This window comes from Stegodyphus dumicola, chromosome 7 (genome assembly GCF_044657685.1).
Source record: "Stegodyphus dumicola isolate Sdum_Otavi_A_Nest chromosome 7, ASM4465768v1".
Lineage (NCBI taxonomy): Eukaryota > Metazoa > Arthropoda > Arachnida > Araneae > Eresidae > Stegodyphus > Stegodyphus dumicola.
This window is the reverse complement of record NC_140774.1, coordinates 74944265-74961267: the sequence shown is the minus strand read 5'-3', so window position 1 is coordinate 74961267 and position 17003 is coordinate 74944265. Positions and strand designations below refer to the sequence as shown.

At 32.6% G+C, this 17003-nt stretch overlaps 1 protein-coding gene across 1 annotated transcript in view; it reads left to right on the top strand.

The window, feature by feature from the left end:
- The window catches only part of AlaRS (alanine--tRNA ligase, cytoplasmic), a 122297-nt gene that overhangs the window by 71947 nt on the left and 33347 nt on the right, over positions 1–17003 (top strand). Inside the window, exons 11-13 of the mRNA XM_035376779.2 lie at positions 6193–6317; positions 8018–8171; positions 14040–14209. Coding sequence (XP_035232670.2) covers positions 6193–6317; positions 8018–8171; positions 14040–14209 — 449 coding nt within the window. The remainder of the gene's footprint in view (positions 1–6192; positions 6318–8017; positions 8172–14039; positions 14210–17003) is intronic.

Sequence of the window (17003 nt, the reverse complement as noted above, 5' to 3'; positions counted from 1 at the left end):
GAGTTAAAGTTTACCGAAATAATAGTTTGTCTTAAAATAAATATAAATTAATAAACGTGAGTAGGTCGTATGATTTACATTAAATTTTTCATACTGCAATATTTTTAAAAGCGGTAAAAATGTATATCTTCAATAATTTTTAAAACAATATGTACTTTGTTTATGTAACTAAAAATATCATTGAGAATCACCACATGCGAACTTCATTTATGTAATTTTGATAAAAATGAAATCCATTTACGTAATCTGAATCAAATTTATTGTCAAAATAATATAAAATCCACATAAGGGGGTGAATTCAATAGATTTATGAACGTAAATTTTAGATTTTCATACTAATAAAATAAATATTAAGGAAAGAATTATTTTGTAAAACTCCATGCCGCTACCATCGCATCAGCTATATAAATTTTTAGAAGACAAATACCCATAGTCATCTCTCTTCACTCCATTCACTAATAAAATCTGCATATCTCAATTTTATCAAAACAGGGAAATGAATTAAAATTCCTTAAATGCTAGAAAATTTGAATATAAAGATGAACTTACATGCATGTTGTACTATAAATAAATCTTTCAAGATAATATCAAAGAACTAAATGCTAATTGCATTCATAAAAAAGGACAGCCATCTATTTGTACTAGTTGCAATTTAAATCAAATTCCAAAAGTTATCAAACATATTTTCTAACCGAGTTTGTAAAGTCATTCCACAAGTGCAAGAATCTGTTAAATTAAAGTAACTGTATGGTGTACTAACCGTATCCAAGATAACTTATATAAAATATCCATTTGCTTTCCTGGCATAAGAAATGTATTTTCCATGTTTTTAAGAATTTCACCAAACAAGAAATATACAATTGAAGATTTTAATAGAGTAACTTCAGATGGAAAATTTTTAATTTCCCCCTTATCTAATTCTTTAAGAAAACCAAACATATCATCTGCTGTATCTACTGAATGAATACTTTGCAACCGGTCCTGTCAAATATTGCATTTTATCACACTTAATTTTTTTATGGCATCAGAACCTGAAACATAAACTAGCACTGCTAAAATATCAGAAGAAGCATTTTCTATAAAAAAATCATTAATTAGTAAATTTGAATAATCAATTAATATTCGCAAAAGTAAAGATAGAATCCTTATCATAATCTGATAAAAGGGACATTCATATTTGATTGAAATTATAATATTGTTTTTAAAATGAAGCTTCTTCTCATTTTCTAATAATTGTAGGTCATTTATTTAATAATCTGAACCTGACATTTGCCGATACATTTCAAAACGTGATTCAGGAGCATTGAAATTTTCCTAACAATATGTATTCAGCTTCATTCTTTTGAAACAAACATGGAATCAATTGAATGCATCTGTAATTGTTATTAATGACTGAAAAGTTTGTGGTGATAAAGTTTCTTTTATTGGGACAGAATGTCAAATATGCTATTAGAAAGAAATAATCAAAACAAGGAATTCCTAATTTACTATTCCAAACAAATGTTCAAAACAACACTACGCGAAACGTCCAAACTAATGTATTCTATGTTATGTTAAAACGAAATACTTGAATAGGATTGAGAACAGCTACAAATTTTCCCAAATAAATATAAAAATTAAAAAAGTATAAAACGAAGTATAGATAAAAATATTATTTACGTTAGCATAAGTGATTTAAAATCACTTAATAGCAAAATATACATCCAAAAAATCCACGACCACGAGTTCACAACCACACACTACCACAAAAATACATCAACCATCTTGATCACGTGACTTTTGCGCTTCAAGGCCATTATAGAGTTGGCTGTGATATAGCTTTTTGTCTTGTGTTCGAGAACATTCTGCAATAGTAAGAATTCGTTCCAGAAGGTTCTCCATCCGTCTGTGGCAGTATCACCAATTTTGTCGCCAAACATGACAACCCTGCCTTCCCTTGCCATTTTCTGGCAACCCTAAACCCGCTTTGCGAAGAAAAGTAGGAAAAAATGTCAAAATTAATTCAGATTACTATCAGAAATATGTTTCAACACCTATTTTTAAAGAAGAAATTCAATCTCTTTATTCAAACAATCTTCACTGTGTTAAGTTCCATCAGGATAAGGCTCTAAGCCACATATCTAAGCCTACTGCTATATTTTCTGAAAAAATGAAACTTGAATTGAATCTGTTTCCTTTAAATGCATCCCACCCAAGTCCCCTGATGTGTCTCCTTTGGATTACTGTGCATTTGGGCTTTTAAAACAAGTTCTTTATAAGCAGCATCTGAAAACATTGGAGGGACTTTGGAAGATTGTAAAGGAGAAGTGGAATAAAATCAAATCTGATGTTTTAAGAAAAGGACTTTTATCTTGGAAATCAAAATGTAATATGATAGTTCAGCAAAAGGGCTATTAGATTGAATTAAAAAATAAAATTCTAAGGTTTGTATATATATATATATACAGGGGTGGCCAAAATTGTGGACACTTGGAAATTTTTATGTTTTTGAACTTTGTATGCTTATAGAAAACGTTACGTTTCACAAAATGCAAACTTGTATATATCATTTTAAAGAGAATTTATTACTGAATTCAATACAAAACACAAAATTCAATTATTTGCAATACAAAAAAAGTTAAACGATAATAGTTATCGATATACATTAGATAGTGATGATTGCAGTGAGTTATCAGTACTTAGTAGGGTACCCTTTATTTTTTATTACAGCTTCACATCGACGTTTCATTGAGCTGACAAGAGTTTTAAGCTCTTCTTTCGTTATTACATGATACCAGGAAACAATTATAGCCTCAATTAGTTCCCTTTTATTTGATGGGCGCCTCATTCGGACAAGAGTTTTCAAACAGTGCCACAAATTTTCTATAGGATTGAGGTCAGGACTGTTTCCTGGCCATTACAACAATTTAATGCTCTTTGTACGAAACCACTCTTTCGATATTTTGGCCGTGTGGCTAGGAGCAGAATCCTGCTGAAAACTAAACGAAGCATTGTTGGGAAACAGATCTCCGATGGAAGGTAGAAGTTTTGGTTCTAGAAAAGTGTCAATGTATTTTCTGGCATTCAGTGTCCCATCGATAACATGAAAGCGACCAATACCATCTGCTGACGTGCACGACCAAATCATAACACTAACTGGGTTCTTCACAGTTGCTTGAATGCAGTCAGGATGTAGCTCTTCTCCTATTCTACATCTTACATATTTTCACCCATCAATACCGAATAACGATATCTTAGTTTCATCACTCCATATAACTTGTAACCATTAATCATCTGTCCAACTAATGTGTTCCTTTGCCCACTGTAGTCTTTTTTTTTTTTTTTTTTTTTTCGTTGCTGAAAATTAAGATAAGGCTTTTTTCGTGGAATTCTACCTCTTACTCCAACATCTGTTAATCTTCACCTGATTGTTCTTGAACTGACAGAAACACCAGTGTCATTCAGATCACTTCTGATGATCGCTGATGACTTTTTTCTATCTTGGAGACATAGTCTTTTTATTCTTCTGTCATCAATAGATGTGGTGCACGTTTTTCGGCCTTTTCCTTCTTTGTTTTTTATTGAATTTGTCTCCTGATATCGTAAAAAAAACTTTCGGACTCCAGGTGTAGTCACCGAAACACCCACCTGTCTTGCAATTTCAGCATAGGAAAGACCACTTTCTCGTAACACAATAATATTACATCTCTTTCTAGGTGTCCAATCAACTCTTTTGTTTGATGTCATTCCTTCTTGACTAAATATTAAACATTTTTACAAAAATTCCTACTTGTAATTGCAGAGTATAAGGAACAGATCCTCCTTCTGCAGAACGAAGCAAAATAATGAATTGTTTCAAGTGTAAACATGATGTCAGCTTCTACTGGCAGTTACTAACATTTGATTGGTTCTCAGAACAAGAACAGTGATTGGCCGGAATAGCTAGACATTACAAACCACTTCATAACTGTGTTTTTTATTTATATTAAAGTACATATAACTTTTTTGTATTGCAAATAATTGAATTTTGTGTTTTGTATTGAATTCAGCAATAAATTCTCTTTAAAATGATGTATACAAGTTTGCATTTTGCGAAACGTAACATTTTCTATAAGCATGCAAAGTTCAAAAACATAAAAATTTCCAAAAGTGTCCACAATTTTGGCCACCACTGTATATATAAATATTTAAAAAAATTGTTACAAAAGTGTGTGAACACCATCCAAAGAAACACTCTGCTGTTCTGGAACATTTCACAAAAGCACTTGTAGAGCTCATCTTGGTATTAGAAAGCATAATCATTAGTTAACACAAACCACTAAGAATGTTAAACACAATGCAATGCAAAGGACATCTAAAATGTGAAGCTCTCGAAGATATCTCAATATTCTTAAGTCAGCTCTAAACACAGAGCAGATGCTCTCTCTAATCTTACATCATTTTAAGTTGGCCGGTAATAATCTCTAGATCTGTCTGTTCATGAAAATTACTGGAAGGTATGTATGGCTAAAGATATATCTAAGGGCTGGATATGGTCGCAGTTACATATAGGAATCAATTACAATATCAATTATAGTTGTACAGGGACTTGACGAAAATCTTGTCAAATGGTCGCTAAGTTTGGCGAGTTTTTGGCGATTTCTTGCCAAATTTGATGGAAAGAATTAGTTGCCAAAACCATCACCAGCTTGTTGATATCTCGCCAATTTAGTGAGAAAGTAATCTCAGTTTTAAATAGACTTGCTCATGTAGTCTTATTTTTCAGGACAGAGCTTCGTCTTCTCAGACTTTTCATGTTACATTATGAAAAGGTACTACAATTTTACATGTATTTTACTAAAATTATTTATGATATATATAAAATTCATAACAGTACAATAAGGCTGATAGATAATTTGAAGAGCAAATTTAAGGCAATTTTTTTGAACGCGCTTCTGATTATATTTTGTTAAAGACTTCTTTTTAATCATACAGATAAATACTTATGATGTATATGCATAAGTACTGTATAAATTGGATTTTTTTTACATGTTTTATATAAATTTTCTTTAAATAGCAAGTGGTTTCTGTTGACAGAAAATGTTTAATGATTCTGAGATAATAATGTGTGTGTGTGTGTGTATTTAATTACGGCAAAGCACACTAGGGCTATCTGCCTAAGAGGAGGGATGCCTTTCGTGGAGGACTTTCTAAGGGAAACTGGCTCGTATACACGTTACACATGGGGAAAACCACGAAAACACCCATGCAGCCGGCCCGTTCGCGGGATTCGAACCTCGGACCGAACTACCAGTGTTCAGCGACTTTACCGCTCGGCCGCTGGTGGGCTCTGAGATAATAAGAAGCATTTGCTATGAGATGTCATATAGTACTATATATTTTATGTTCAAAATGTTGATTATTTATTTAAGATTCAGCTTTATCATGTCAATTTTATAAAGTTATTTTATGTACTGCTTTAAAGATGACCTAGTGTCTGAGTGGTTAAGACTGCTGAATACTGGTAGTTCGACCTGGCCTGGTTTTGAACCCAAGCAAAAAGGCTGTGGTTGATTTCCGTTGTTTTTCCGATAAATGAATATGAGCCAGTTTCCTTAAGAAAGTCCACCATAAAATAAACCACCTCTTAGGCAGATAGCCCTATTGACTTTCCCATATTCAAATGACCTAACATATCCTAAGTATAAAGTAACCAAATTTTAATTTGCTTTTAGTTGTATAATAGGAGTTTAAAAGATATAAAAATAATTACAATTGGAAAAAAGGAAATGTTTGGGTGCAGTTTCATAAAATTCTTGCCAAATCACGTATGCTCAGTTTGTTGTTAGATCATCCTATCAAATATTGTGTTCTATTTAAATAAACAATGTAAACATTATTTCGATGAATACAGTTGTTTAGGGGAGGGAAGAATAAATTTCAAATAAGGATAAATGACATTGTAAACCCCCAAATTCAACTAGATTTAGGTATTTTAAAATGCAATGCATTATTGTTATGTAATCATGTGGATAAATACTTAGATTTTAATGAATTAAAAATAATGAGTGCTTGTGCTAAAAAAATATAATTAATTTATAATACATGTGGGTTAAAGAATTACGTTATTTATAAACATAAAATGTAGTTTAAGGAGTTGCTTAAAAAATTTCAGTACTAAATACATTTTTTATACAGATGATTTTAAAATTATTTCTTGTTACTTTATTCTAGGTGATATTGCTTGGAGGTTGTATGATACATATGGATTTCCTGTTGATTTAACACAGCTGATGGTTGAAGAAAAAGGTCTGCAGATTGACATGGTCGGATATGAAGAAGCAAAAAAACAAGCTCAGGTGAGACCACCTCCCCCATATACACACATTAGTGAAGTACACTACAAAGTCCAAAATCCAGACTTTCAGTATCCAGAATGATCTAAACAAAAATCTGTAAAATTTAGGGAAAACACTGGTGCACAAAATTTAAGGGCAGAAAAAATTTTAGAATTTAGGGAGGTACTTCACAGCAGAACTTCAGACCCACATACAGTGGCGTAGCTAGGGTGGGGCAAGGGGGGACATCTGTTCCCGGGCGCAGCATCCAAGGGATGCCAAATTTGATGCTGTGAAATTCTTTAATAAAATATTTTCCATTCTTAGCACACAGAAAGGGGCTCAAATTCTTCAGTTGTACCTGGGTGCTGGAATCTCTAGCTAAGCCCCTGCCCACAAATGTTGCACCTGGTTGCAAAATGTCTCGTGCATGCTTTGTATAAGTATATGTGGGAATTTATTTATTTGGAACTCAGATAAACTTTAAGAATGTGTGAAAAAGAGATACAAGTATAATAAATAACTAAACTAATATAACTCAGACATAACTTCATCAACGAATTTACCCTGTAATTTATGAAATAAAGAACAATTATGATCTAAAGGGTATCAAAATTTACAAAAAGAAAAAGCTTAATATTTATTTGTTTACTTTATTAAACATTTTTTTCCATGTAAGTTGTTTAAGTTGCTTTGTTTCATGTAATAATACTTTCTCTTTAATTCTATTAAACAGACATAATTTCTCGTTGAGTTACAAAGTCCCGCTGTTCAAGTCCTATAATTGCTGTGTCGAGAATACCGACTAATTTTTCAATCGAAATTTTTTCGTTTTCAATAACCTCTGTCACTTTCTTCACTATCGGAAGCGAATCATAATGACGAGGAACTTGTTTTAAATCATATCAAAGACGGAGTACATCGAGATGAAATACTACATTTAGTAAAGAATTATAACCCAAATAAAATAAAAACATCTGCCTTGAAGATAAGGATAGTGCTGACAGATCAACTTCCAATTCATTGCGCGCCGCGGCGTTACCCCCGCCGTGCAGCGTGAAATTTATAAACAGATTTCGGATTTCGAAACATACTTTCGCTTTAGATCCTTTACATATTAGCAAATATATATCGGAAATTCTATTTGATATAATCGAAAGTTCAAGCTTACTTTTATAAAATTGCTCTAACAGTCTGCAAAAGATAATAAGCCAGATCCAATTCGAAGATTAAGGAACAACGCAATCTGCAACATTAACTGAATTAGGTAATTTTAGCTTTGCTTATACCGTCTGTTATACATTAAATGTGCATGCGTAAATGTTTTATGCGCACGTGCACACGCATATTCACAGCCGTAAAGGTCTTAGGCGCACACGTAAACGCCGCGACGCATGCGCAGAAAGTTTGTAGCTTTGAGGTCCGGATTATGGGTGTCCAAATTAATGACTTTTGACTGTACAAACTTTCTGTTTTAGCATAAAGAGTATTGGAAGGAAATCTGAATTAAATAATTTTAATTTAGGTACTTTAAATTTCATATAAGTAACAATATTGTCGTTTAGATAGCCTCAATTTTAAACATTTCATTGAGCATACTTGTGATTACGTGTTTATTTGAAATTACCAAAACTGCATTTAGTATATGTGCTTTTATAGAAAACAATTTTAAGAAAAAAATTCTGTGGCTTATTTTTTTAATAATTCTCTTTAATTTTCAGCTCTTATCTCAAGCAAAAGGTGATGCTGGTTCAGATGACATTAAACTAGATGTTCATGCAATTTCTGAATTGCAAAGTAAAAACATTCCTGCAACAGATGACATTCCCAAGTATTCCTATCGTGCTGTGAGTGATAGTCCTGAATCTAAATATGGTACAAGAATTTTGTTAAATTTTGTTTTTTATTGAGTACTTGTAGCATTATTTTTTCCCTCATCTTCATATTTTATCATATGGTGAAGAAATCAACACTTTAATAATAATTAAAACTCTAAAAATTAAGAAAAATTTGAACTTTTCCATAATTTTTTTTAATCTCACTTTCAATTTGAAAAAAAAAAAATGAAAAAATAAATCGCACCAATATTGTAAAAACCTACTCTAACTGTAATAATAAACAAATACAAGAAAATAGAAAAGAGTTTACATCTCCTGGTAACCTCAATTTTAAACATTTCATTGAGCATACTTGTGATTACTTGTTTATTTGAAATTATCAAAACTGCATTTAGTATATGTGCTTTTATAGAAAACAATTTTTTTTAAAAAAATCTGTGGCTCATTTTTTTAATAATTCTCTTTAATTTTCAGCTCTTATCTCAAGCAAAAGGTGATGCTGGTTCAGATGACATTAATAATTCCTTTGACATTAATAATTTTTTAATAATTCCTTCAGGGGGTTGGTGCACGAAGAAAGGCAAAATAAGCCTGTTTCTGAGCTAGTAGATGCACAATTAAATATAAAAATTTTAATTTGATTTAACTTGAATTTAATTATCTACGTATATATATATGTAAAGTTCTAACGTTAATTTGCAATAGTTCCTTAACTGTACATTTTAATTTGGATGTTTCCCTTTTCTGTCCTAAAAATAGTAGTTGCTTATAATCCCTCTAAACTACATTGTTTCAAAATTAATAGTTATCATATGACTTAACACTGATAATATACATGATTTAAATAATTGAAACTCAACCAGTCAGTAATAATTTTAGAGTGATATTAATTAGGTATTTTGGGGTGCATATTGCTGGAAAAGACTAGTTTCATCAGCATTGTCAACTAAAATGCTTGGAGACTGAAGAAATGTTTTTGCTCTAAGAGTAGTCATGGTAGCAGATGTTATGAATTGATAGCTTGTGCCATTAGGTGGCGCTCCGAACGTCTTGTCTCTGTTGATATTCTGTAACTTATTTTAGTTTGATGGAAGATCGAAGGTGTTAAGCCTAACAGTGATGAAGGCATTTGCCTAATAATAATGTTTGTAAACCAGTGTATTATATTTTAAATAAAACATGTGTGTATTAATAATGAAGCAAATGATCACTTACCTCTGGAATTAATGCTCTCTGATGATAATGGAATTAGTTATTACAGATGTGGAATCTGGAAATTCAATGCATCCAGCATTGAATTTCCAGGTTTCGAGTGCCTCTTCAGTTAGTTACATTCCGATCAAAGAAGGAATTATTTTTTGGCTGTAAGTAAAGAACTCTGCAAACTACTAGGCATAGACAAAATCTGAGCTACATCTTACATTCATTATCAGGCGGCAAGGTAGAGAAGTTTAATCAAATTATCCTCGATGTCTCGCTGATGATTTCCAGAAACTAACAAGACTGGGACCAGAAGTTACCTCTGTTCTTACTGGCATATAGCACTGCTGTCTATGAGACTACTGGCTATTCCTCACTCAAGATGCTGTTAGGTCGTGGCTTTCATATGCCTTGTGATATCTTATTTGTTCGCCCTCCAAATGCATCTTTATCCAGGGTTGCCACTCTATCTGTAAAACCGGAAAAAGTCAGGGAATTCCAAAATTGACCCAAAATAGTCGGGGGGAAAAGTCAGGGAATTTCATATTGCGATCCTCTCCCCAAAAAGCGAGTTTTGCACCAATGTTGGAAGCGATCACTTTCTTGGGGAATTATGTATTGTATGAGCATCATTCGGGCAGCTGGTGTAGAGCCAATTTTCACAGCTCCAATCAGATTGTGTTTTAGAAAGGCAAAGCAAGTTTCCAGCAACTTTGGTTTCCACTAACCTGGAGAATTGAGAGACTCGCATGTGCATGTACAGTGCATGTTGAACTGAAGAAAATATCTTCCCATTCTCATACAAAATTGGTTTAATCCTAGTATATGGTACCATGGAATTTAGAATAGTCTCCATGTAATCTATTCTTACTTCCATGAAGGGTACACACAGGATTTGGCGATATTATGATGAGTAAATGGATCATTTTGGTGTTGGCAACAATTTTCAAAATTGTGCCAAGGGTAGGATTATACTAGGATTTTACTGAAAAATCTTTTAAACTTTTTTTTTTTAAATACATGCCTTATTTTTCATTTTGCAGTAAAATGAAAAAAAATTGCAATCTGTCATCTAGGCTTATATTTGCCAAAATATTGTTGAGTATTGTAATTCAATTTTTAAGTAATTAACTTTATTTTAATGTTATTCATATCATTTAATGTTGCTTCTTTCCTCTAAAATTATTTATTATTAGTTAATAATACTTTCAAATTTCAGGCAATTTTTTCTGGCATAATTCTGAAATTAATTCTAGCAGTAGGATGGCATACTATCACAAAATGTAATACACATATTTTTTGCTTATATAAGCTTCTAAATAAATATAAAATACCTGAATTTATTTTAAAATGTCATTAAATAGATTTCTTTCGTTTTTTCGCAAAATGTTTGCAAAAAAAGATATTTTTTAATCCAGATTGGGCAGATTCTAATCTCAGTCTTCAGTGGAGAAAACAACTCCTGTTATTGTTATAATAATAATGCTTTGGAGATTATATATTATGTGTATATATATATATATATATATTCTCCTGTTTGAGCGGCAACCCTGATATTTACTGGTACAGTTTGAGGAGATGCACAATTTTGCTGGAGAGCGAGTTAATTTGGTGATAGGAACATGAAGACTTGATATGAAGCAAGAGTATAATTCAGCGACGATGACAGGTGTGGTTATGGAATCTGTTTCAATGGAAAGGACTTTATCCTGAACTACAGTCACTGTGGCAAGGTCTTTATACAGTCCTAAACAGGCTGAATGATGCTGTAGTTCAGATCCATAAGACATCAAATTCTAAGCCTAACATCGTTCATAGCAACAGGTCATACTATGGACATAATACGTTGAACCCATAGTGTAATAGAATACTAAAGCTCCTTGAAAATTTGATAGTAAATCATTGTTTCAGCTCTTTGTCAGTTTTCATTGTTCACAAGAGCAAAACAAAGGACACTACGAAATATAAATCCGACTTCTTGCTGCTGAGAGTCTAATGGTTAATGAAGCTCCAGTGTTTTTCTAACCAACATAGCAGTCGGTGCACATGGCAGAGCATCACCTCAGGACCACCCTAATAGTACAATTTGTGTATTATGGATAGACTATGTATTTTGCATGCTATCTCATTACACTGAATGTCTAAATTTTAAGTGACAGACTTGTTATTAATCTCATAGGCTACACCTTATATTAAGGCTGAGGTTTCAAATTCTTAATTGATTTAAATTTATATCTTTATTTGCGAGTTTTGAATAAAAATTAACTGCATAGATGAGAGAGAAGATTTTTTGGCATGCATTTTAATGACGAAAATAGTGGTGACAAAGCACAAAATTTTTTGGTATTATTCCTAATTTCAAGTCAGAAATAACTTATAATTAAATTTTCAGTGAAGTAAACTCAGGAGCTGAATTGTACAGGAAAAAGATTCAACAAATTAGGAAAAACTAATTTCAGATTCTAAGTCCAACATTTAACTTACTAAAAAATGTAATCTTTTTAAAATTCTACTGTATGTGTTAGTTATAGTTAAAAATCCTGCTCAATTTAAAAATATCTGAACTGAAAAGTTATATCATTGTAGCTTTCTTTGTTAATACTTTATATAGTCTTCTTTAATTGATATTCAGAGAAGATCTAGAGACAAATCTGAATTTCAGCCTTAAAATGTTACTAATTAACAGTATTAAGTTACTGTTTTAGATTTGTAAGCTAAGGGATTTTTACTTTTGTAACAGTGGAAGATCATATAAGGTATTTCTCCCGCCTTAGCAAGCCTTTGTGGTGTAGTGGTCTGCACACTCAGCGCATAATTGAGAGGTCCGCCATTCGATTCTTGGCAAAAGCTTTGTTAATTTTCACCTTTCCTGGTGAGAATGGTGTGTGGCGCCCGAACTAAAAGGGTGTTGGATAATGATTCTCCTCACCCAGGATTTGGCAACTGGTTCCCGTAAAAAAACCCAGTCACCTTTTAGAAGGGGGAGTATATAAGGTATTTCTCCCACCTTCTTAGCAAGCCTTCGTGGTGTAGTGGTCTGCATGCTCAGCGTGTAATTAAGAGGTCCGCAGTTCAATTCCCAGCAAAGGCTTTGTTAATTTTTCATCTTTCCTACTTCCAAAAAAGACCTAATGTTTCCACAATCATATGGAAAAATATAAAAAGGCTGTTCTCTTAAGGAGAGGGATTTCTCTCAGAAAAAATGGCCCATATCCATGTTACACACAAGGGAAAACATGTAACCAGTCCATTCACCTGGGTTTAAAACCAGATCGAATTAGCCATGTGCTAAACGTTGTAGAACATGCTGTGTGGCCCATATTTAATTAATGAAAAGTTTTAGCTCTCAGAGAGAGTGGGGGTCAGGAACAGGTGTGGCAAGAGATAATTAAACAAGCATAAATGTATTTATGTGAATATTTGTAAATACACTTTGATTCCTAAAGTATTAGATGAAAATTAACCGCTTAAAGCATTTGCTTGAATCTCACATGGGCGATCTTGTATTTTGCGTTATTTTATTTTTAATATCCGTCCGAGATCCATCTGTTTTAGTAAAAATAGGTAGGCTAGATTATAATTAAAAATATTTATCACAGATGACATCATTATGCAGCATTTTTCTTGTGTAAACCAGATGGTGCATTTTGATGATTAACTATAAGTTTATTAGGAATTCTTTGTAATAGAGGAATTGTTTGGTGGGGGGAAAAGGTAATATATCCATTTTTATTGTGTTAATTATCATAAAAGTAAATGTTAACCATAAATGAATTTTTACTAAGTAACATGTTTAGAAAAAGTTATCTGATAATGAGCGACTCTAGCGATTTTGAATATGTCAATTTATCAGTAAATTCTGGTGATGAAAATGAAGATCTTGAGTGGTGGAAGTGAGTCTAAAGACAACGATGATGAGATTTGGGCTGTAATAAGAAATTGGTATCAAATTAAATAGTACAAATTAAATAATGACTAGTACAAATAAAAAAATGACTTACACAATACCTATGTATTCATCTTCTGTCAAAGAACTTATCATTTTTTTAACAGTTTTTCTAGAAAAAACGTATGTTTAAGATTATAAAAATTAACTGCATAGATGAGAGAGAAGATTTTTTGGCATGCATTTTAATGACGAAAATAGTGGTGACAAAGCACAAAATTTTTTGGTATTATTCCTAATTTCAAGTCAGAAATAACTTATAATTAAATTTTCAGTGAAGTAAACTCAGGAGCTGAATTGTACAGGAAAAAGATTCAACAAATTAGGAAAAACTAATTTCAGATTCTAAGTCCAACATTTAACTTACTAAAAAATGTAATCTTTTTAAAATTCTACTGTATGTGTTAGTTATAGTTAAAAATCCTGCTCAATTTAAAAATATCTGAACTGAAAAGTTATATCATTGTAGCTTTCTTTGTGTTAATGTGGTTAGTTTAAGGCCACAAGTGTGTTTATTTGAATTCAACATGGCATCGAGTTCCACCGATGGAATAGAGTGGTAAAGTCATTCTGAAGCAGTGTTCAGCAGCCACTAAGCTACTGATAGGGCTAATATTTTTACCAAATGTGCACCACCGTTGAAAAAGAACGCGAAAACCTTTGATGAAGGCATTTTATTTTATTTCTACTCAGTTTCAGAAATTAAAGATCAATTTGCTAAGTTTTCTCCCACTTAACTATTTTTCCTTTCTTTTTTAGAATTTGATTCATGTACGGGTACAGTATTAGCTCTACGTGTCCACAAACAATTCACTGATGTAGTAGAAAATGGCCAAGCATGCGGTGTTATTCTAGATCGTACATCATTCTATGCTGAAGCTGGTGGACAAATTTATGATGTTGGTTTTATGGTTAAAGAAGATGATGAGGTATGTATATAATTGTTTATTGGTTTAGCATTACATTGCTTCATTATTTACCTTTTTTTGCTTGTGTTTTTGCAAGTTTTGTTTTGTGATCCCAGATATAATTTTTTTAATTGCACGCAGTCTTTTATATGTTATCTAAAAAATTGGAACATTTTCTCACAGGTATTGTGTATCATCTTAAACTGGAGATATAAGTAGTGGAACATTAAATAAATTTTTTGCGTTCAAGTGAATTAATTGTTCACTTATTTTATTATTTTAGCATTGGTGAACAAAGCTTTACCTTAACTTCATGTAAAACTAGGTCTCATTAAATTGTTTAAATTAATTAATTAAATTAAGAGCAAAAGAAGACTTCTGTTACTTAAAAGAGAAATTTCGTGCTGCTTTTCTTCTAAGGTGGAAGTGGGAGCCTTATTGAACCTCAAATTAGACAATTTTTAAAACCTTCTAAGCCTTTAGTAGCTGAGTGCTTAAGACCACTGAATACTGGTAGTTTGACCTGGCTTGGATTCAAACCTTCGGGAATGGGCTGGCTGCATGGCTGGTTTTAGTGCATTTTTCCCATAAGAGCCAGTTTCCATCTGAAAGTCCTTCACAAAGACATTCCTCCTCTTAGGCAAATACCCTTATGGCTTTGCCATATTCAAATTAATTTAATCTAATCTTCTTAAATCTTCCAGGTAGTCTTAAATGTAACAAAAATAAATAAATAAAAAAGGTTCAAGTGTGTTTCAGAGGAAATTAATCCGAATGTTATGATCATTATCTAGAGTTATTGCTTTCATTATACAGAACTATGGTTTGCACTTCGCTCATTTAGATTCTCACTTGAAAATTTGGGATTGTTTTATATGAGCTTGAAAAAAGGTTCATCAAGGTGTTATCCATATGGGAAGAAGATGCGATGGAAAATGTAAACTATATATGATATTTAACTAGTGTTTGGATTTCTTATCAGAGGGACCAGAGATTGGTACTTAAGAGAGGGTAAAGAGTGCTTCTTTTTACAGTTTATGTAAAATGCAGATAGTTATGTTCAGTTGCACTCACATGTGCATGCAAGTGACCATATGCAAATATAATATGTTACAGTCAATCATGATTGATTGTTCAAACATTTGCTAATCAGTCAGTCTTTGAAGATGTCAGCATTCTAAAGGATTTTAGGAAGCTTATTTAAATGCACAGTTGTATGAAACATGCTACTTTAGATCATTGTAGACAACAAGAAACTCAGAGAACAAGCTCGAGAGAAACAAAGGCACTGCAATATACATCAACTTCTGAAAGTTAAGCATGCATTGCAAATTAACAATTTTTGAAAGGGTATTTGAATTTGAGTAACTTAAATTCATTGGATGTAAATATCATATGTTACAGCCAGTTGTGATTAACTATCCAAGCATTTGCCACATAGACAGTCTTTAAAGTTGCTAGCATTCTAAAGCATTTTAGGAAGCTCATTTAACTGCTGATATGTTTGTAACTTATGTGGGATAATTTTTTATGGTATTTGTGTTTCTGTGGCTGAAAGAAGACAAACATGTCGCACTTTTCTTTGGTGTTGTTCATTTGGTAAAGATAATATCGGCTAGTGCACCAAAAGTTTCACATGAAGGGACTTCATGCTCGAGTGCCAAATGTTTGTGTTCCACTAATTGATCAGTACAGAGGAGCAAGATTAAAGTACTTTCATCAACATCTCAGTTGTAGTCTCAGTTTGGCATAACATCCTGTTCACAAACCAGTCCAGATTTGCTATATAATAAGATGATCAGCATGTGAAATCTGAAGCGAATGAGGCACACGAAATCAAGCCCAGAATGTCATCGAACATCATGCCTTCAGAAATGGCAGCATCATGGTGTGGGCTGGAATTTCAATAAAAATTGCACATCTTTAAAGAAGGTTCTGTCATGGCTGTGTTATATTGGGTTGAAGTCCTGCACTCACATGTGCATCCCATTGTGAGATTTTACACTACAGCAGTTGGTTCTGATTTTATCTGTATGGATGTTAATGCTGTCCTCATCAAGCCAACATTCTTAACAAGTATTTGGAGAGTAAGGACATTTCAAGTATGAAGCTGCTGCCGTATTTCCTTGACCTTTGAAAGTCTTTGTAATGCCCTCTGCTTCTGTTTGTTAAGCTATCAGGACTTGTATGTCTTTTGATTTGTTTTGGGAATGTTGCGTGTCCTGAATAGAAACAGGGAGCTTAATTAAGCTATGTTCAAATATGTGTGGAATGAACAACACCAGCAGGAAGTGTTGGCTTTACCCTTTAATTCTCTATAAGATTACAGGTGCTCCCGCACTTCGGGATACAGAGACCAACCACTTGTGGTCTGTATGTAAAAATATAAAACTACTAACTAAAATTTTAAATAAGAGCTAACTTTGAATTAGTTTACAAATGCCTAACACTAAGACTGGCCTTTTAAATCATTAGGTAAGTAGTACGCAAACTGCCGAAACTACAATACGTTTTAAAATATCAAGAGGGCTAAACCTCTGGCCTTAAAGGCAGGCAGCAGCTGATTGAAAACTCGTGCGGAATACAATGGCAAGACAGCTCACTTTCTCTCTCTCTCTAACTCTTGGCAAAAAGCCACAATTTAAATACTTGTGCGTTAGCAAGTACAATTTGCATAAACAAGTTATCACATTTAATTCTGGCCGGAAGTGGAAAATAAGAAGTGATAGTAAAGTTTTTAAATAAAATAAATGTTAGTAAAACTTTAGATCCTTACAAACCTCCTCCAGACAGTCTCAGATAGTTAGAAAATGTC